The 21,554-nt window shown below is 38.0% G+C and overlaps 3 protein-coding genes across 5 annotated transcripts; 2 read left to right on the top strand and 1 right to left on the bottom strand.

The window, feature by feature from the left end:
• Nucleotides 1-4,399: 4,399 nt before the first annotated feature.
• On the bottom strand, nt 4,400-11,920 carry LOC135733887 (uncharacterized). Of its 3 annotated transcripts, none has more exons than XM_065252667.2 (6): nt 11,793-11,920; nt 9,605-9,788; nt 8,504-8,610; nt 5,561-8,383; nt 5,243-5,463; nt 4,400-4,969 (listed from the first exon to the last, which is right to left on the bottom strand). In XM_065252667.2, exons 2-6 carry the CDS (start codon nt 9,777-9,779, stop codon nt 4,870-4,872), a joined length of 3,426 nt encoding a protein of 1,141 aa, XP_065108739.1. In that variant the 5' UTR covers nt 9,780-9,788; nt 11,793-11,920; the 3' UTR covers nt 4,400-4,869. The 3 variants fall into 3 exon arrangements, with proteins under 3 accessions (XP_065108739.1, XP_065108738.1, XP_073669990.1); XM_065252666.2 differs by lacking the exon at nt 11,793-11,920 and adding an exon at nt 10,025-10,196; XM_073813889.1 differs by lacking the exon at nt 11,793-11,920 and adding an exon at nt 10,025-10,195 and having other exon boundaries at nt 9,565-9,788.
• On the top strand, nt 11,830-14,104 carry asb16 (ankyrin repeat and SOCS box containing 16). Its single transcript, XM_065252675.2, has 6 exons — nt 11,830-12,166; nt 12,242-12,509; nt 12,584-12,992; nt 13,122-13,205; nt 13,309-13,428; nt 13,539-14,104. The coding sequence occupies exons 1-6, from the start codon at nt 11,830-11,832 to the stop codon at nt 13,722-13,724; spliced, it is 1,404 nt and encodes a 467-aa protein (XP_065108747.1). The 3' UTR covers nt 13,725-14,104.
• A 180-nt stretch (nt 14,105-14,284) lies between these two features.
• tmub2 (transmembrane and ubiquitin-like domain containing 2) lies at nt 14,285-20,991 on the top strand. The gene is made up of 3 exons (XM_065252679.1): nt 14,285-14,441; nt 15,336-15,866; nt 19,696-20,991. Exons 2-3 carry the CDS (start codon nt 15,352-15,354, stop codon nt 20,081-20,083), a joined length of 903 nt encoding a protein of 300 aa, XP_065108751.1. The 5' UTR covers nt 14,285-14,441; nt 15,336-15,351; the 3' UTR covers nt 20,084-20,991.
• Nucleotides 20,992-21,554: the final 563 nt, after the last annotated feature.

The following is a 21,554-nucleotide window of genomic DNA, read 5'->3' as shown; positions in this document are numbered from 1 at the left end:
TATGGATTGTTTATGGCGTCATTATTGAACAACACTTTGGCTACGCTCTTAAAAATAAGGGTGCTTCATGATACCATTTTCGACTGAATGGTTCCATAAAGAACCTTTAACATCTAAAGAACCTTTCTGTTTCAAAAAAGGTTCTTTAGTGAAAGAGGTACTTTTAATTATAAAAAGATAAAGAAATTGTTCTTCTGAGAATTTTTTACTGAATGGTTCTTTAAAGGAACCAAAAAAGGTTCTTCTATATGGCATCGCTGTTCATTACCTTTTAAAGCACCTTTGTTTTTAAGACTATTATGGGGTGGTTTCCTAGACCGGGCCTATCTGTTTATTTGGGTCTCCATGAGCTTCCACAATGTGGTTGCTAGTCTTCCTGGGGCCCAAAAAAGTGCTAAAACATATGTACAATTGAAATACACCAAATATAACATAGGTTTAACATACATATAACATAACCACATGTATACTTTCGTCCACATATACACATTCACACACATTCAGCATTTAAAAAAAAAAAGTTCTTTAGTGAAAGAGGTACTTTTAATTATAAAAGTACCTCTTTTGAGCTGCCTTTAATTTAAAAACATCTTGCACTGAAATATCTCAACGCATATCATAATTTCTTTTGAAGATGCAGACCAGTATTGTTTTATGTAAGGTATTTAAAAAAAAAACAACTTAATGTTTATATAACTAAAGCCTAGTCCTGGATTAATCTAAACCTTGTCTGGGAAACTGCCCATATGTTTTGATGCATATCATAAAGTCTGTTTTGATTCAGTTAGCTCTTTAGCAACATTATTAGATTAAGCAACATTATCAGATTAGGTTTTCTATTTTAAAAAAAAAAACTAGGGCTGTCAAAAGATTAATTTCACACAAAATAAGTTTTTTTGCATAATGTGTGTGCACTGTGTGTAATTTATATATATATATATATATAATATAACACACACATTAATGTTTGTATTTAAGAAACATTTATACACACATAAGATATATTTTATATTATAAATATAAATATATCCAAACATCATTTTTCTTAAATGAATGTTTGTGTGTGTCACATATTATGCAAACACAAACTAATTTTATATGTGATTAATCACGATTAATCTTTTGACAGCCCAAAAAACATCTATTTTCCACATTATTTAATTAATTATAGAGCATCATGTTCTCAGATTAGTTTGGTTTTCATATTTTATTCAATAAAAAGGATTGTTGTAAGAAAACAAATACAGAATGTGGTAATGTACGGTAATATGAATATTAAGAAAAATCCAACCTTGTATTTGTAACCTCTGAAGTAACAAAAAATGCAAGAAATTAAATATATGTTTAGCATGTTAAGTTAATGTTAAGTTAATTAGTAAAATTGAAGATTCAAATTGCTTCCAACATTAGTGACAGTGAAAGCATACATGGATATTTTACAGTTTATTGATTTTTGAAAACATAAATGCACTTAATTTCAAGCAAAGAACACACACTAAAATGATCTGGTTGAGAAATGGACCACTGACTTAAAATTGACATTCGACACCTGAATCTGGCAGAGGCAACATTCCAACTTTAGTAATCATGCTTCTGTGAAACATTGTGCTTAAAGTCATGTGATTTCTCCTGACATATTACATCAGTCCCAACAAGCAATTTTGCATTTAAAAGATGTCTAATAGCCTTCCAAACACAGCCTAGACTAGTTTAGACTAAACCAAGGCAAAATTTGAGCTGTCTGTGAAAATGTATTAGATGTAAACCATAGGCCAAAAATAAACGAAACGCCTTAGAATCACAGTTGACTTTGCTTACATGATTGAATATATCATACATCTCTCAAGTTAGTTTGGCAAAAACAACATGTAACCAAACTCAAATGTATTTTGGTTAAAAATAGGTTACTTATAGCCGAAATGCATCTAGATTAAATGGTCAAAAATGACAGCTATTGCTATTTGGGTATCTACAGTTTTTCTTTTAGTGCCAATTCCTGTTATGACCATGACCCGTGTTCAAATGTCCATGACTCTCATCTCTCCTCTTCCTGTGTCCAGCACCATGACTTTGCCCATGTGCAAAGTGAACCCTGTGTCCACTGCTAATTTGTTGTCCACTTTTAGCATGTGAGCCACTATGTCTATGGCAAGTGCTCTTATTAGACTTTCTTTTGCCATGTCCACTTGTTTTGCATTTGCTCCTATGCCCATTTTTTGTTAGAGGTGCCCTATTTTTTTCTTTCTTCTTGGGCTCCATTATAAATGCTTCATGTCCTTTGTGGGCATCTTGAAGACACTGCGCACAGATGAATTGTGGGTTTGTTCCACAGTAAGCCCCCAACAGCCTGTTGTGCAGAGAGCAAACGTTGCTTTGAGGTCCCGCACTAACAACAATTACTGTGTGCTTTCCTCTGTTGTGTTCATCGTAATGATGGCTCGGGTGGGTCTTGAAGTGCAAGTCCTCACATTGCAGACAGCCTCTCACCGTGTTAAATTTTTGTGCATTACAGATTTTACCCTCCATAGGTCCAGGACAATCAAAATGCGCGGGTGAAGAATCCCGAATGCCTGTCTTTTTAAACATCTCCATCACCTCGGCAAACATAGTGTTGCTGTTGAGAATGGGTTTAGGTGTAAAGGTCTTTCTGCACTGAGTGCAGCCATAACCAGTCTCTTTACTGCCATGTTTATCCCAGTAGTCTTTAATGCAGTCCATGCAGTAGTTGTGTCCACAAGGAATTGTTACTGGATCCTGAAGTTGGTCCAAGCAGATTGAACAGTTAAGAGGATCACGGGCTTCAAAATACTCCTTTGCCATTCCTTAACGATCTGTCTTTACTTCCAATGCATATAAGAGGAAACTATGAATCTGTTTTGTTGAGTTCTACACGGAATATACATGCGCGTGCTAAAGTTGTGCAACCTGTTTTACAGGTGCAGGTATATCTACCTTGTCAACTAAGTATTTTATTGAGTCTTTACCAGTCAAAGGTTTGTACACAAAATGACCCAAATCAAAATATTAAAGTTATGCAATGAACCAAAATTATGAATCAAATTGCTTTTCTTTCATGCTTACTTTGTAATATTCGAACTTTAAGCATTTAAATACAAACCTTTATGCCAGAAGGTTTAAAAACCTCCATTATTTTTATAAAACAAGGAAACGCCGTCCATTATTTTAAATGCATTGTATGCAATTACGAGCACTGCATGCCTTGAGGTAAAGCTCTTGTCTTTGTCTTTAATCTCAGCTGCTGCTAATGTGGTCCAAGCAAAGACTCCACCCGCAGGGAATTGCCACTGGATTCAATACATCACAGTACCGCTGAGTTAGTCTCAGAGTAGCAGGTATCTTGGCTCAGCCATATTGACAAAACGGCAAAGAGATTAAGATACTGCCAAGGTCAGGTGTTCTGTGATTCAAACAGATAACCGTGGGGTTTTGCTTTCTAGTTGTTACTTGGTGTTGAATGAAGAACCAGGAAAAATAACATCCCAGAGAGAATTTTTTTGAGCTACTCTGTTTATTTCATGGATACTAATACTACAGTAACTTTGCCAATGCTATTTTCCAAATTTGCAATGTTATTAATCTGTCCAACACTCTTAGAAAAAATAACAAAAGTTGTCACTGGGACAGTAGCTTTTAAAATGGTCCTAATATTTATCATTTAGGTACCAGCATGTAGCTTTTTTTTTTTAACCAGTGACAACTTTCGTACCTTCTTGTTTATTTCTGAGAGTGAACGTAATGCATTAGTTTGTGATCAGCCTAACAAAACTAACCGAAATGAGCCACTTGCTACTTTTTAGCCTCGGGGAATTCTATGAAAATCTTCCCGTCTGTCATACCGCTCAAACTTTTCACATTAGCATACATTCAAATAGAGCATGTGAAAATGTGTTATGTTTGGGTTTAAAAACATCAATCACCACATCTAAATGTTCACAAATGAGATTTGTAAGACCTAATTTACATTTTAGTAGTTTACAAATTTAACAATTTACAAAAATAGTTTGAGATTGAGATCACGATGCTTGCGGCATCAATAATCTTGAAAAATGGTTAGGTTGTTGTGAATTTTACAGTACGAACACACATAGTGTGCGCCACTCATACATTTTCTGCTGAAAATGTAAAAATCTACTGCTGGTAACTGACTGGAAATCCATTATGCATCTTACTTTCCAACATTGAAAGGTTCAAACGAAATTATATATATATATAATATACTGTATATTAGATTTAGGAGAAAGACCATTATAGAAGTTCATTTCCTGTGCTATGTTGATAAAGGCTTGAAAAGATCACAATCATTTGTAGTACAGAGACTAAAAAACACACCCTCTACACAACAAGATGTTTATTTTTTAATAAAAGATGACATTTAACTGATTCAGAATTTACAAAGTTTATCAGAGTACATACTGAGCTTTTCTAATACAGAACAAAAATAGATTTTAGAGAATCATTAGCATTCTCAATATTACTCATCTCAAAGAGATATACATTAAATACTGTACTGTATGCTAACAGATTAAGTAGTCTATCACAGTTATCGTAAATTGTATTATTTTTGTTAAATTACGTACTATTGTTTTCCTGATCAGGGCTTAAGGTATACTCCAAGACTAAAATGCTTGTTTGAGCGGTTTTAACTAAAAACAGCTTGCACATATCTTAAAATATATCAGTGCCATTGTTTTATCTTAAGATGCACACCTAAAGATGTAAGCTATGTTTGTTAAAACTACTTCATTGTCCTATTATAACTAAGGCCTAGTCATGGCTTAATCTAAACCCTGTCTGCGAAAGAGAATCTGCCACTAAAAGTTTACTTTGTAGTCAGGTTTGAATTCAGCATCAGGATTTGGGTTGATCTTTACCAATGGTAGGTTCAATACCATAAGCCGCCAGTATCTCGGATAAACGGTTAAGGTATGTCGAGTCTGGATATCCATTCCTTCATACAAAAAATGTATACGCTTAGTTAAATATTTCTTTTCAAATATACACAGACAGAAAGGGCAACAATATAAAGATGGATGTGTTAACGCAATACATGTACACTAATGCACACATGCACAACTTAAAGTAAAACAAAATGTAGTGTTAAAATCTTAATAAAATAACCTTATGAAATAAAGCACTCTTGTAGAAAGTAAAATGATGCTTATCGACTTAAGGTGGTAAAAAAACAGGTGGTCTGTGTGACAGCATCAACATCTCCACTCACCTACTCCTTCCTCCTTCCATCCTAGTCTTGTGAGGAATCTTGCTCCAGGTCACTTTTCCACCTCCATCACCGGCCTTGTTGCTTGGACTAATGGTAAAGGTTAGCCCTTGATGAAAAGCCTTTTCCAGGCATGGTAATAAAGCTTGTCCCTTTGGGTTGAGTGGCAGGTAAGCCTCAAACAGACCACCTTGGAATGATGACCCTGGACAGGGATCATTATCCTAGAGATGTGCACAAAAAGACAATTACAATCCGGTTTCATTTGTGAATACATGTTTTAAAATGTTCAAGTTTTAAACTGTATACGAGCATGAATACCCCCTGTATGCCATCAGGTATGATGTATGTGATCTTGGCTGTTGTGTCTCTGGGATGGCCATCAATGCTTAAAGGCATCTCCAAAAATGTCACGGTGCCATGAATGCCTTTTTGGTCTTTGCTGCCCTCTTTTCTTGAATTCTGCTCTTCCTGATACGTCTGCATCTGATATTGTTGTACATCCTTTGAGCTGGAACCATGTACAGGATACTCTAAAACTTTCTTATTAGACTCTTCTTGTCCACACACTCTACAATTTGAATGCTGTAGCGTGCAGACACTGCACAGAATGACACCACAGCTGGTCCTTTTGACACCTGGTCCACTTGCTCCACACACGCAATCTGAAGGTTTGTGGGAGAGCAGGTTGCTCTGTTTCAACATCTTTGAGGTGTATTCTTTTCTGTGTTCTCTGAGAGATAAAGATGTTTGTCCGTTACTTTTTAGTCCTGTTTCGTTTTCTCTGGCATTAGTTTTGCTCAACTCATCCTTCACAGATTTTGGTGTCTTTAACCTTTCCAATGTACCTGTTTTGAGTTTTGTTGAGTGACCACCACTCTTGTATTTTGTCTGACTGATGTTAGACAGAACATTTGTGATCTGAAAAGAAAGCTCATTTTCACTTTGATCAGACCTAGTGGGATTCAGTTCTGTTGACTCCCTGCTCACTTGGTCTACAGTTGGCTTGGTTGTTCCCTGATCTACACTGTCCTGCAGGTGTAAAGACTTTTCCGTCCCAAGAAATACATCCTTAAATATATCACTGACTTGACAGCAGAGCAATTTCGGGCCAAGTAAGAAAACTCTGTCCATCAACGTGTGCAAGATGACCTTCCGAAAGCGTGACTGGACATCCGAGCAGCAGGTCTCAAACAATTCATCTTTCTCAACCAGGCCAAGCTCTGCTAAACGCAGCTCCTGAACAGTAAAGTCACTGGCTACCATAGCCACTAAATTCTGAAGCTTGCGATGACTTTCTTCAACCATAGAGGAATCTGTACCCTTCAAAATCACATTCACGTCACTTTTTCCTGCTTGTTTCTCAGACATCTGCATGTCAGATTTCATGCTGTCCAATTGGTTGTGGTACGCATCCTTCATGTAGTTCCACATTACTGAAGACACAGTCAATTGTGCTTCTACTGTAGATAAAGGAAAACCTGTACTGCCTTTTCCACCACTGATGCTATTGGATCTTGCTCTTTGATAAGCATGTGTGTCAGTTATTGACCCAGAAGCAACCTGTTTTTTTTGCACCTGCTCTTTTAGGTCAGGCTGACCAGAGAAACTATTGGCCCTTCTTAAAGAGGATTTGGAAGAGGGCACTGATGTTGTTGTAAAGGGGGCAGCGGACTTAACTTCTCTTTCTAAAGAAGTATTCACATTTGTGTTTAATGGGGCACTGAGTCCTGTTGTCAATCCTGAAGTGAATCCGGAGGAAGTAGTTGATTTCGTGGTAGACGTGCTGGAGGTGGTTCCACTGCTATTCACATAGGATAGCGTGTCTTGGTTTTTAAACAGGACATCCTCCCCAGTACAGTTTGGCTGGGTCATCTTGTATGTTTGAGTTCCTTCACCGGTCAGTTCATGACTGAAAATACTTGCACTGCTAAAGGACAACCTAATGGGTGGTGTTGATTGAAAGCTTGAGTTTAAATTTAACATGTCCATTTTGTTACTGATACTGTTTAAATCTTCACTAATCTTCTCTTTAGCAAGTCCCTTTCCTCCCAACCCAGAGCTCTTAAACCGAGCTGCAAGTTTATACTCTTTTCCAGCCTCCAATTTTCGTTCTGTGTTTGAGCCAAACAATTTAGGGGTCATTGGAGTATGCACTTCACTTTGCTTTTTACCAAATTGTCCTCTTTCCAAGGATTCAGGAGATGGTGATGGAGAACTGGAAGAGGATGGTGGCATACCTTCCCCTGCCCCAATCAGTAGTATTTGTTTAGCCTGAGATACCTCACTTTTCTCCCCAACTATATAAACGTTGTCTTGGTCATAACTAAGCAAAACATTAGGGAGAACTGACTGCACATTGTTCAATGCTGCAGTCAGTCCTCCTGGCAAGTAGAGGGTGCTCCTTTTAAGCTGGTCTTTCCTCAGGCAACTTTCTTGCTGCTGATAAAGTTGTCCCAGTTCCTTATGAGCTCTTCGCATGTTTTCTGTATTCTCCGACCCTGTTGGGACCTCTGATTGCAGAAACAAGGTGGTAACCCCATCAGACGTCACATGAACCACTTGCACTCCATGACTCTGAAGTATACGCCTGTATTCCTTGTTGCTCTGTAAGTATGCAAACACATCAGCTTCCATGATGAGTGAAAGATCTTGACAATTGGTTTCATCTATTCTGCACTCTGCCCCCTCCTCCAAATTGGTTTTCTCAGGCCAAGCACTGTTTTCTTCAAGCTGGGCGAGAGCTTCACCTCTGTTTGTAAGCCTATAACCATGTTGTCCTAAACCCAGAGTAGATTCAGTGCCGAGGTCTCCCATGAAAAGGCCTGGTAACTGCTGTGCAGAATTGTCCCATCTCTGTTGCTCTTGACTCCCGATGTCTTCCCTCTTCTCCACAGTTTGTCTATTCTTTCCACTAGGATCAGGATTTTTAGTACCTGAATGCTTTTGAATGGGCCTAAAGTATTTTTGCATATAGGCCAAAGCATCCTGAACCTCAGAATACATTCCCTGCAAGGTGCATGTCTGCTGTAATAGGCCAGGTTGGGTACGTAGTCCTGGAAATTTACAGCGCAGTACATTCAGAGTCTCTGGACCCTCTTGCAGCTGGCTGCAATCTATGGTTACAGACATATCAAGGATCACCTAAAGATAAAAAGATTTGTCAGATGAAGATTACTTAGTGACACTTAATAAAATACTACAGTATGCTATATTAGGTTATGGCACTTGAATTGCACAAGTTTATTTATACTGTCAACAAACCTTATTCAGGCTCAAGGGGTCATGGCTTGGGAGACTCAGGGAGAGTTCATACTTTCTGCCATCGACCTCTATAATGTGAGGATGATGACGAAGTGCACTCTGGACCGCTAAATGTAAGTGAAGAGAGAGGATCAATCTCATTTGAAAAATAAAAACTTAAAGATCCACATGAATGCTAACTTAGGATAATGACCTCTTTATAAAAGCACCTCACTTTCAACTTATCAGACTCGGCTGCAAGACGCACACACAAGCACATCCCCACTTTATCAATAAAAGACTACACAATCTACAATAGCCTTGGCAGATCAATCAGCCAGCAAGAGCCAGAGACTTCATTAGCTATGCCAGCAGTCTGACTGCCTAGCTGTGCATTAGACTGTTCCCACTGCCAAATATATTTTGGCAGTATTTAAATACACTGTTTCCAGTGTGTGGAGCACTAGAAATAAAGAGTATGATTAGATGTGACATAATTTGCACCATTTAAGAAAGGCGGGCATGAAAAAATACTCAGCAATTAAAACCTGATATATTTAAAGCAAATTCTACATGGCACGTAAAGTGTGTTTCAGTCACATTCATACTGTATCTAAAAGTGCCATACTGTGTTGTGAACTGTTGTAAAAGAATTGACATGGTTTCATACATTTCACATATTTGAGTAAATAACTTACAGCAAAACAAGACTTTACAGTGTAGTCCATTGTGTTCATATATTATTTTGAAATATTTAAAATGTATTCCCCAACGACTGACTTAAACCAAAGTGCAAAGGTCGTGGGTTCAATGCCCAGGGAACACATAGACTGATGGAAGAATGCATAGGTTGAATGCACTGTTAGTTACTTTGGATAAAAGACTAAAATGGAAATGCATAAATGTAACCCTTAGCATGGCACAGTTTGCTCCAAATAACACACAGCAAGCTGCGTCCACAGCCATACATTACAAATGCATCTTAAGAAATAACCAGGCCTCTGTCTTATTTAGAGGACAATAAACTAAATATGCCGCCTCCACCCCCCCCAGCTGTTTATTATCATTATAATTTCATTTACTTTTTGATATTCAGTCATAATACCCCTCACACCCTCTGACCTCTGCTCTCCTCAAAGGTGATGAGGGCGCACTCAGTGACGACTGTAATAGACGTGACCTCTCCTCCTCCGTTCCTCGCGCGCAGGAAGTGGATCAGTAGTTTGTCCCGGAGCCGCTCGTGATCCACATCTGTCGGTAAACCGTGAACGTAGAGTTCACGGCCCTCCATTGCCATCTTGTGATGCTGATTCAAAACGAGCAATGCAATTCAGAGAAAAAAAATTAATTGGCATATATTTTCAGAATGTATTTACATTTAGGAATATATCAAGCAGTGCTAACTCCCTCGCTCGTACTTATAATGACAAAAACGGGCGTTTGTTTATGTCTAAGCAGCATACAGGAAGTGTAACTAACAACAGAGCTCGTGAGCAGCGCGGATCTAGTATTGTTTCAAGATGAATAAAAACATATCTTCACCTCGCGTGCACCTGAGTTCTTCAGATGTTCGCCCTTCTCTTTAACCTTTCAAATCGAGCGGTTATTAATCTCACTAAAGAGACATTACAGTCTCTGCTTTGTGTCGACATTGAAATAAAAGTGAAAGTGAGAAGTTGCAGACCGGGCGTTTAAAAAAAAAAAGTGTTTATGACTTGAGCGTCATGGTTTTTATTTTCTCGGTATAAATGTTAAGAGCAGTTATTTGTTGCTTCTAGTTTTGGTTTCCTATAAAACGTTTATAAAACGTTTGAAGTAAGTAGACAAAACAGCCAAATATCCCTGCTGAAGAAAACATTAAAATCCATCACAGAAATTTTAATACATTTAAGCCTATAATTGTGACAGTGCTGCTTTTAATGGATTTTAATGTCCATTAAATCCTACTGAAATTTGTCACAGTATATTTTGCTTTGTTTAAATGGCAAACAGCTCATTCATATGGATTCATAGTGGATTTGCTATAAAAACCATTATAATTCCTTGTTTATTTCAGAAGGAATAAATCTACGTATAAGAAATTGGATGAATCTACTGACATAGTTTATAAAAAATATACATATTATTGAACAAGTTAGACCGGATTTTGAAAAAAAAAAATGCAAAAAACGTTCGAAAATAGAGTTATAAATTAGTAAAAAAAAAGTGGATACCAAAATTGTGCTAAACTGTCAAATAAAGAGTGTTTTGAAAGCTAAAATAGTTTGGATTTATTTAACAATTTTTGTTATTTTATTTTTAATTCTAGGCTATTTTATTTAGTTATGTATTTATTATTTATGAATGAGTTTAGTATTATTGTGGAATTGAGAAAATAGCAATAACGAAGAATAAGTACGTGTGTCCAAACCTTTGAGTGTGTCCACCTTCACAAATGTCATGTTTTGTATTGAATTAAAGGAATAGTTCAACCAAAAATGAAAATTTTGTCATCATTTTCTCACTCTCATGTTATTACACCCCTGTATATATTTATTTGTTCTGATATACACAAAGGAAGATATGTTGAGAAATGTTTGTAAACAAACCATTCGTGAACCCCATTTACTTCATTCTTTTTTCCAACTATGAAAGTAAACGGTTTGTTTACAAACATTTCTCAAAATATCTTCCTTTGTGTATATCAGAAAAAAGAAATGTATACAGGTTTGTAACAACATGAGAGTGGGTAAATGATGGCATAATTTTTATTTTTGGGTAAACTATCCCTTTAAACTCAGAAAAAGAAATATGGTACAATGTTGCGCCATCTATCGGGGATGTCATGCTGGTGCTGGAAGTATCTGCTCACATTCTGGTCTAATAATACCCAGAGCCCACCGTCTGTCAGGTCAACAATATCTTGTGACAGACTGCCTCGTTCATGAAAGGACATGCGGTCGTTTTTATGAACAAAAGTATGAAATATTCTGAGCATTATCTGTTCCAGACATCAAACATGTGTTTTAAGTAAATGTATATATTCTTAACAGCAAAAGAGGAATTTAAAGGTAAGATAATCCTGGCTTTAAAACTTGTTTGACATGCTGTGCTTTATTATTACATGTATTGTATGTAGGCTATATTCATTCATGTATTCATTATAAAACTGTTTTTCTAATAGATGATTGTTGGGAGCTTTACTTAGCTTGTGTTTTCAGGGCTGATTTGTATAGTTTATGTCTGTTGACCAGAATGCTGTCTTAAGGACACTTCTATGTGTTGTTTTTATTGATTATATGACTATATAATATATACTATACCACAACACCTGTTTTCTCTTTAGTTAAAGGCACATTGCTGCTGGGATGTCCCGGGACACCTTTGCCTTCACTTCTGCCTCTCTGCGCTCCTTTCGACTGGAACAGGAGCTTCAGGACTGGGAGGATGCAAGACGGTCACTGGCACACAGGAGGGCTATGGCCAGGCGTCCACTGCCTGCTGCCCCCAGACTCCGGCACGGGAACGAGAGGATCCAGACAGTCCGTGCTCCCCCACCTCAAATACAGTGTAGAGATCCAGCCATCCACAATGTCTTCATATGTGGAGATATGAAGAAAGTGTACGCTGTGCTTAAAGAGCCAGGCATGGTCAATGCTTTGATGGAAACCGTTCATGAAGAAATGGCGTGGGCGCCAGAGATGGGTAGGATTATTTTGGGGTAAAAAGATGGAAGATTAACATATTTAATTAATATATTTAATTTGTTTTGTGCTGCAGGAATGTGGACCCTCATCTCAAAGGTGAAACAGACCTCTGCACTGCGTCTGGCTGCCAGCAGGGGGCAATCTGGCTGTGTTGAAGAACTGCTGTTTAGAGGAGCAGAGGTGGATGCAGACCCAGGTGGGCGTACAGCTTTACACGATGCTTGCTCGGGCGCCCATCACATCTGTGTACGCCTGCTGCTGGACCACGGGGCCGACCCAGATGTGCTCTCTGTTGATGGCAATGCCCCGTTGCACCTCTGCAATGCAATGGAAACATATCAGTATGTGTTAGTTAAGTAACTGAAGTACTAATGTACTAGATATTTAATAAACAATTAACTCTGGTACTATGTAGGTGTGCTGAGCACTTGGTGACCAGTGGTGCCCTGGTGAATGTGACCCAACAGGACTCAGGTCTTACCCCTCTTCATGTGGCCTGCAGAAAAGGGCTGGAGGACCATGTTGAGCTCTTCCTGTCCAATGGAGGGGATGTGACAGCTCAGAGCCAAGAAGGTGAAACGCCCCTGAATGCGGCCTGTGCTGGGGCAGAAAGGCCGGCAGAGGTGGGACGGTACCTGCGTATTGTACAGAAGCTATTAGAGGCCGGTGCCGATGCTCAAACTGCAGGAAGAAAGAAACATACAGCCCTGCATAATGCTTGTGGAAACTGTTGCCCACGTATAGTTGAACTACTGCTAAAACAAGGGGCACAAGCAGATGTAGCTAACTGTGCCGGATACACGCCAATGGACTGCCTGCTGCAGGTGGGAGCATAGAAGTAGAATATGAGGTGTAGACTATGGATTTTAAGTTAATGTGGCTTGAACATGTCAAAGATAAAACATGCATGAACTCTCACGGTCACATCTGTATAAAAAGGTCTTTTTTGACAGGTAATAGAGGATTACCCAAACCAGCAGCCAGATGTTGTGGCTCGATTGCTTCTCAATTATGGAGCACAGCCTGTCTCCACTCCAGTACAGATAATTTAAATAGATAATATAATTGATTTATTTATTATAAATTATTGGTTATTTTTTATTTAAAGTTAACCCCAAACTCTATGTGTGCTTGTGTCAGACTCAGATGCAGAAACTCTGTGTTCTGTCTCCTGACACTCTGGAGGTGATGCTGAATTGTTATGAGGTGGTACCTTCATGTGAGGAGTGGTTAGAGAAGATGCCTGAGGAACTACAAAAGGTGTACTTACAAATATGCATAATGCAAAAAAAGTTGTTCTTTCATTGCTCAGAAGATATAATTTAGTCAACTATTAAACAACTAATGCCAACAACTGGTTGTATTTTTAGGCACATAAATGTTTTTTGGATGCAGTCAGACAGAAGATCAGTCAGCCGCGCTCTCTACAGCACCTGTGCCGCTGTGCGCTCCGCCGCCGCCTGGGGTCGCTGTGTCACATTGCGATAAACCAACTGGACATCCCGAACACTTTGAAAGATTATCTGTTGCTGTATAATGAAGGACAACTCCGTTGACAGTTTTAAAATAAGAATGTGAATTACTTTGAGTTATTAAAAATGTTAGACCAATAATGTTTAAGAATGCTGTTGATTGGGTAAGAGTTTGCGAGGTCCCAGCATGCATTGCGGCATGAGTGCTGCTACTGTTGTTTTCCTTTGATACCTTTATTTTATGTTGTGTGTTTTAATCCTCATTTGTCTTTTATTTTAAGTGGTAAAAATACGAGCTCATAATTTTACCTATAATGAAGATTGTCACCAATACTGAATTTTTTTTAGGTTGAAAAGAGATTAAGTAAACGATAAAATCTAATTTGTTCAAAGTATATAAAAATGAAGTCAACTGAGACAAACTTGAAAACCCTAATGCATCACGTTGCTTTAAATAAAATAAATGAAAAATAAAATAAATAAAATAAATAATTGAATTTACTCACGACAATTAACAAATTAACTTTTATAGTTATAAAAGATGTACAATAATATTTAAATTATTATAATGTATTTTTTAGCGTTTTGTTTTACTGAATGTTTTGTTTCACTGAAATCGCTGAATGTTTTGGCGACCACGTGACCTTTCCTTACCTCCGCTGAGGCGTCAGCTGTGTGCGTGCATCTGTGACTGTGTACGTGTGTGTGTGTTATTGATCTCTAATCCATTGAAGTCTTGTGCTTATCGATTGGCGCTGGGACTGTAACACGTCGAACAAAAATGATCTGACGGAAGAGAAGGTAAATGCACTGTTTCATATTTTTAAAAGATTGAAGTTTAAAAGCTTGTGAATCAAGGTCGTCCACCGCCGCTACATGGTTAGCTGCCATCTCACCCAAACAGACAGAAATAATAACAGATAACTTTTAATCCATGGTCATTTATGTTTATTTTCTATCTAATTCATTTAGTATAAAGTTACAAGTCGATTCCAAGTTCCGTTCATGAAAATAAATTCGTGAAGATGAAGGTTTGTAAAAGGCTAAAGGTAAACAGCAGCTAGCTTTCAGACGAAGAACCAGTTAGCTGGTATGTAAATGAACACATGAGATAGTTTAAATACATCGAAGCGTTTTTAATTTAAAAGAGAGTGAAACGCAAAAACGCATTTTGTCATGTTGCTAATGTAGACTTTGCTAAGTGTGTCACTCAATGTTAGGTAACAGAGGTATGGGTTTTACGCCCTAAAATATCTGCAAGTTGATCTGTCTTAACAGGTTATGTCTGTAAACAGCTTTGTTTAGTGAGCGGTTAGTACTGTAAAAGTAACTTTAAACTTCATAAATGAAATCCAGATTTAGGCACGTTTTTAGTATTTATGGCATGATATTTTCTTTAAATAAAAAAGTTTGTCTACATTGTCTTAATCAAAATGCAATTATTAGCTTAACATCTAAAGCAACTTACATTTGGGGTTGACAAGACCAAGCCCTCGTGTCCTATTGGATCATGTTATAACACAGTATTCCCAACTGTAAACGTGCATTTAAGTCTGTTTCACCTCTTTATGTAACGCACTTTTTCCATTATCCTATCTTTCCTAAATAATGTTATATATGTCTTGTTTCATTTTTAAATGTGTATTTAAAAAAAAAATATTTGTGAACGTTTTCATCACCCTCGTTTTCATGCAGGTAGAGAGGGGCAGGGATGGCGGTGTGTGCTCTTACCGTGCTAGATAGGCTTAGTGAGGAGGCCACGGCTTTGGGCGGTCTGCTCGTCCTGCTTCTGGCCGTGGTTCTTGCCTGGCTGTCCACCCACGTGGCCGACCGCGGAGATCACATTCTGGGAACCATTCTCACCGTAGGTGCCCATGCCTCTCTTATTGGCCTCGGGGGTCACGACAGCTACACGAGCCCCCCTTCCAGCTCAGAGTCCAGTGAGCAGCCAGATGAAGAGCCCGCGGAGGAGGAGAAACAGGAAGAGGGTGAAGCCAGACAGGAAGGGGGAGAAGTCGTGCCCGGGGAAGAGCTGCTGGACATTCAGGGCGGAAGGAAGAAAGTGAGTTTTGTTCAGAGTGATGAAAGGGAGGAGAGGAAAGAGGAAGGGATGGAAGAGGAAGACGAAGACGAGGCCACGAGTATCACAGTGAGACTGAAGTTCCTAAATGACACGGAGGAGCTGGCTGTGCTCAGACCTCATGACACAGTTGGACTACTAAAGAGGTGATGAGTCGAACACACACTTTGACAATACATTAGGGATGCTCATATCAGTTAATTTTCCCGACCGACAACTGTAGTTTCTAAACCGAACATTAACCGTTAACTTATAAGATTTTAATATGAAATTGTCATTGAGTAAAAATACAGTTGACGGTTGTCTGTGAACTAGTAAAAACAAAAGATTTAATTTGAACGTGCAAACAGCAGTGACAGATCAACAACAGAACCAGGATTCATACATTATCAGATATTCACGCAACATTACCTTATTAAAAAGCACGCGATCGGTCCAGAGGATTAATATCCAAAAAGGGCAGATTGTCTCCGTTTCTTCTACCACAGTGGTCATTTCTAAAGCAGGATGCTTTTCAGAAAGTTTTGCTTTTGCGTCGTCTTTCTCCGTTTGTGCAAAAAGAGAGATGTTTATGTTCAGGGTCAGAGGCCATCACCGAACGTCTGTCCGGTTGTGCGCGAGACGGAACGCGTCATCTTGCGCGGACACGCTCGCGTCTCCGTTCAGCTTCCAAACACGCATACAAATGATTTCTCATACAAATGATTACTTTATCAGACCGTCAGGGCAGCAATAATTTGTGTCATTTACAGGACATTCACAAATTACAGATAGAAAAGTGGCTAAATGTCTGTCGGCTCATGACTACACGCACTATGTATTATCAATTTTTTTTTTTAACTGATAATGTTAACCGGTCATAAATTCTTACCTTCGGTTAACGGTTAAACGGTCAATGTGAGCATCCCTACAATACATACAATAGGCAGGGCTCAACACTAAGGAGTTTTTCTACCGGCCCGGTTGGTTCAAATTTTTACTGGCTCTGCCAAAATTAAACAGGCCTGATTATTGCCTTTTATTGTTGCCTTAATAAATAAAACACCACACCAAAAACTACTACACCACCTCATAAATGTTTAATATTGTTAACAACAAGTAAGCATATTAATCGAAAATAATCAAATCATAAGCAATAGCACAACAAATACAACAGCCCCCTCCTCTCCCCCACCCCTTAATTTTTGCCTATGCGGTTGCCGTCAAATGTAGTGACTGAAGCAAACGCAGATTGGTCAGTCAGTGGGTGACCTGACTGTCACTTTCTTATCATCATTTCATAGATTTTTCAGTAAAAATGAAGTTGTAAACTTTGGCAAACTGTCACTATTTTGGATTTTATCACTATTTGTTTTTTTCCTTTAGTGTGCTACATGTTTTCTACTTTTCTGGAACCCTTGTAATAAATGAGGTCAAAAGGAGTCATTAAGTAAGTTTACCGCCTTTGACCAACAACATTTACGTGGTGGTTAAAACACTACTGTCTGTTTCGGTTCCACTTTGATTATATATTTAAATTTGCAAGGCCTAAAAACATGCAAATGATAAACTTTCGTGACAGTGCCACACTGGCCCGAGCATCGTTTATACAGTGGCCCCGGGCCATCAGGCTATCCTTATTGTCGAGCCCTGAATAGATGAGGAAAATGTAATTATGTACTTATGAGGGTATGTCCAATGTGCCAGCTAGAGCAAAGAAGTCACCGTTTTTGGTAACACTTTACCTAAAGGGGTGTTCATAAGACTGACATGTCACCTTCATAATCATGACATGACACATGTCATGAACATGAAGGAGATTTATGCACATTTATGACAACTGTCATGAAGCTTAATTCCATCAATTGTGTCATTTTTAATGCAAAGATGACATTGTTTGAGATTTCTTTGTCATAAACATGACATATCATATTAATTATCTTAAGAATCTACCTAGCTTTATGGGTTAACATTAGATTAATCTGTCATGTGGTTGCTTTTGACATTGGCTGTCCTGAGGCCATTATAATTGTGTCATGAGTGTTTTTCTGATTATTTTTTACCAGTGATTCAAATTGAATTTGTAATTAAAATGTCATTAACTTCAACTTTATTTGCATAGCATAGCACATAAAAAAAAAGAGTTTACCAAAGAGCTTCACAAGATCAGGGACTAAATATATTCATATCAACTCACATCTGAAAACATGTGTTTGAGTTGTTCTTATATGAAATGGTAAACCATTTGGACTTAAATGGCTATAACTTGGGACAGGAATGAGGTATCAACACCACACTTGGTTCTTGTGATAAGGGTCATGACCTGAGGTTGCATGCATGTTTCGTCGCAGCGCCACATAGTGGTCAGACAAATCATTTAAATGCTTATAACTTTGGCTGAGTTTGACGTATTTTCTTTTTCCTTGTAGTCCTGAATTGTTGCGGAGTCCAACGATACCAAACATGCCAGGTTTCGCCTTACGGTTAGTTCTGCACAGCAAAATAGCGCTTAAAAAACATGCGCGAATAACTCCGCGAGAGTTATTCCGATTGACCTCGAAACCTACATAGGAAGAACATTACCTTCTGAACAAAAACTCTTTGGCGTGAAGTTAAAATTTCCATCAGAAATGGCCAACAATTGCCAAAACACAAAATTACATTAATTCTTGTTCTTTTTTTAGACATTAATGGTTATAACTCAAAACGAAAAGACATTTTTTCACCAGATTGATATGCTGATGTCTGAGCAGAGTCAGAGGCAATAAAAAAAATGGTATGCCTGCATAACTACGGTAGTTGGCCTCATAATTAAACATTGAGCAAGCCCAATTGTCTCTAAACTAAAGTGTATAGCCATGATATTAGCTAGATGTAACCAGTCAGGACATGACGTTGCATACATGATTTTGTCATAGCGCCACCTAGTGGTTATTTGTTGTTTTTCACTTAAAAATACTGCAACCTTATATCATAAATCATGAGTTATCATGGATTATTCGTTTCATGGCTTTGAGTATATAATCATTGGTGGATTTTTGATGATAACTTTGAAAGTGTGTGTGTCTGGTAGCTTATTGTGTATGTATTTTGTACAATGCAGAATATCAACACGGGCATGCCCTTAAAGGTCTTGTGGTCCAAATCGCTTGAACCTCGGTTATCGCTGCTTGCGTCTATATTTATTATTATTATTGGATGATTGATTTTTATTTGTCTGACACCTGGAGGAAATATAAAAAAGCATGAAGAATATTAATGACTCTGTTATGAAAGTATTTGACAGCGTATTAACACTTAAGGAAATTTTAATGACAAATTTAATATGTTCCACTGTAGTTAAGGTCAAGAAAAATATTTACGACACTGTTATAAAAGTGTTTTTAAATATTAACACGTATTGATATTTTAATGACAAGTTCAATTTGTATCACTGGTAAAAAGTGGTCAGACACAGTTATAATGGCATCGTGACAGCCAATTTCAAAAGCAACCACATGACAGTTTAATGTAATGTTAACCCATAAAGCTAGGTTTCTCAAGTTTGATAATTCATCTGCTATGTCATGTTTATGATGGATTTATGACAAGTTATGATGAATTGGTTTATGTCAAGTTGACATAAAAAGACAATGTCGTCTTTGCATTAAAAATGACATAATTGCGTTAATGACACTTAATGACAGTTGTTATAAACTTTGATTATGAAGGTGTCACGTTAGTCTTATAAACATCCCTTCAAGTAAAGTGTTACCCAGTTTTTTATTCAAAGAGTCTTATTGATCTGATCTTAATGTCAGTTCTTACTCTATAAACAAATGTTTGTCTATCTCTATCTAAGCCAAAGAGGCAAAATGGATGGCTTAACACTGTGAAAAGTTGTGTCCATTTTGGTAGCACTTCATTCTGTCTGCCTTCAATGTTGCCTTAAGCAAAAGAATATTGAGCTACCAATAGTGAATAGTTTATTCATCATCTCTTTGTCTTTTCAAACAGTAAGTATTTCTCTGGCCGTGAACATCAGATAAAGCTCATCTACCAGGGTCAGCTCCTTCAGGACCCCCAGCGCTCTCTCCTGTCTCTGAACATTACCGACAACAGCGTGCTCCATTGTCACGTCTCCCGAGCCCAGACGCTCCATGAGGCCACCCCAGAAGAGAACCCCCGAACCGGGGGGAGCTCTGTGTTTGGCGGGAGCCTGCGATCGGCCGGAGTGGCTCTCAGCACAGGAAGTCTGGTGGTCCCCGTGTTTGTGGTCCTGCTCGCGGTGGTCTGGTACTTCCGAATCAACTATCGGCAGCTCTTTACAGCGCCAGCCACCATCTCTCTGGTCGGAGTCACGGTCTTCTTCAGTTTTCTCATCTTTGGCATGCACAGTCGATGAGAGGATGAAGGATTAAAGTATCTCTCAGAGAATGATGATGCCAATACAAGAGAAGTATTGAGGTGTGAGAAACTTCAGAAGAGTAACAAGTTCTCAGGGAGCCTTTGAGGCTTCTGGTGCCATTCAGATGATTTAAGTCGGGTGTGTGTGTGCGCTTTCAGCTTAATTCATGAGTGTCCACGACGTAGCATTGCTGTATAATTTAGCTTCATGGTAAAAAGCTTATATAATTATTTAATCTCAGCTTCAGCTATAACTTCTCTGTGTAAAGAGAAATCAAGAACGCATGTTTGACTGGACTTCATTTAATGAAAATGCAGTTTTTATGAGTTGATGTGGTTTGTCTTCACAAGTGATGACAGTGCTGTCTAACATGGTTGCAAGTGTGTTTGACCGATGATGTACTTGTGTTAGGAGACGAGTTTTATTTCTTTGATTTTTGCAAATGAAGGATGTTTGCTAGCAAAACTGACATCTATATTTATTTTAAACGTGCATTTCTAAATGACAACCCTGGCTTGGCACGTCAGCTGCACCTGTTACAGCTCACATTCTTTAATTTAGGAAATAGTTTTATACTGTAAAGTAAAAAAAATAGTCATTATTCTTTGAAGTTATAGTTCATAATTCATTGGAATAATAGGTGTTTCATATGACTGATAAATCATATTGTAAAATCTGTATATAAACATTGTATTTACTGTAGATAAAACCAAGAAGATTGAGAAACCTAGAAAAACTAAAGCATATAGTTTGGTACTATACGAGTCTTATTTGTCAAAAGTATTTGCTTTTGTTTTAGAGAAAAACCTTCCTACCTATCTCATGCTTCCTAGCACAGACAACTAACATCTGTTTTTGCTTTGATGAGTTAATTCAGAAAATAAAATGGCTCATCTTTAAAACAATTTGGTTGTTTGTTCACATGTGCTTGAACAGGACCTTTCACAAATACTTGGAGCAAGATGGGATTCAGCTTTATAGGCTAGTTACTCAAAAATGTAATATAATTGTTATAAATGTTTTATTAATTACTGATGTCGGTGGGAACTCTGGACAATGCAATTGAGTCCTGAGCAATATTGTTTTTTATTTAGACCATAACAGAGATACTACAGTGCACTGAGAGACAAAGATAACCAATAACTACGCAAAGACATGGCACACACCCACCACGTCCATAGTAACCCACATAGCAATAAACTCCAGGGCAGATATCATCCGCTCCGACGCTGACAGTCTATTGCTATCTTGGAAATGATGCGTCACCTATACCATGGTTTTGTATCGTTTCCCCATGCAGACAGTCCTCTTCAATCATTTATGTCAAGCCATAATAAAAAAATTAAAACCAACAAGGCCGTACTAACTGGATTTCGTCCATTTTAAGTGCATTTTCAGTCAATATTTACACAAAACAAATCTTAAAGCAAACAGATTCGATCTGATCACTAGTCTGAAAAAATGCATT

This window comes from Paramisgurnus dabryanus, chromosome 3 (genome assembly GCF_030506205.2).
Source record: "Paramisgurnus dabryanus chromosome 3, PD_genome_1.1, whole genome shotgun sequence".
Lineage (NCBI taxonomy): Eukaryota > Metazoa > Chordata > Actinopteri > Cypriniformes > Cobitidae > Paramisgurnus > Paramisgurnus dabryanus.
The sequence above is the reverse complement of the archived record's forward strand: the minus strand, read 5'-3'. Positions and strand labels throughout refer to the sequence as shown.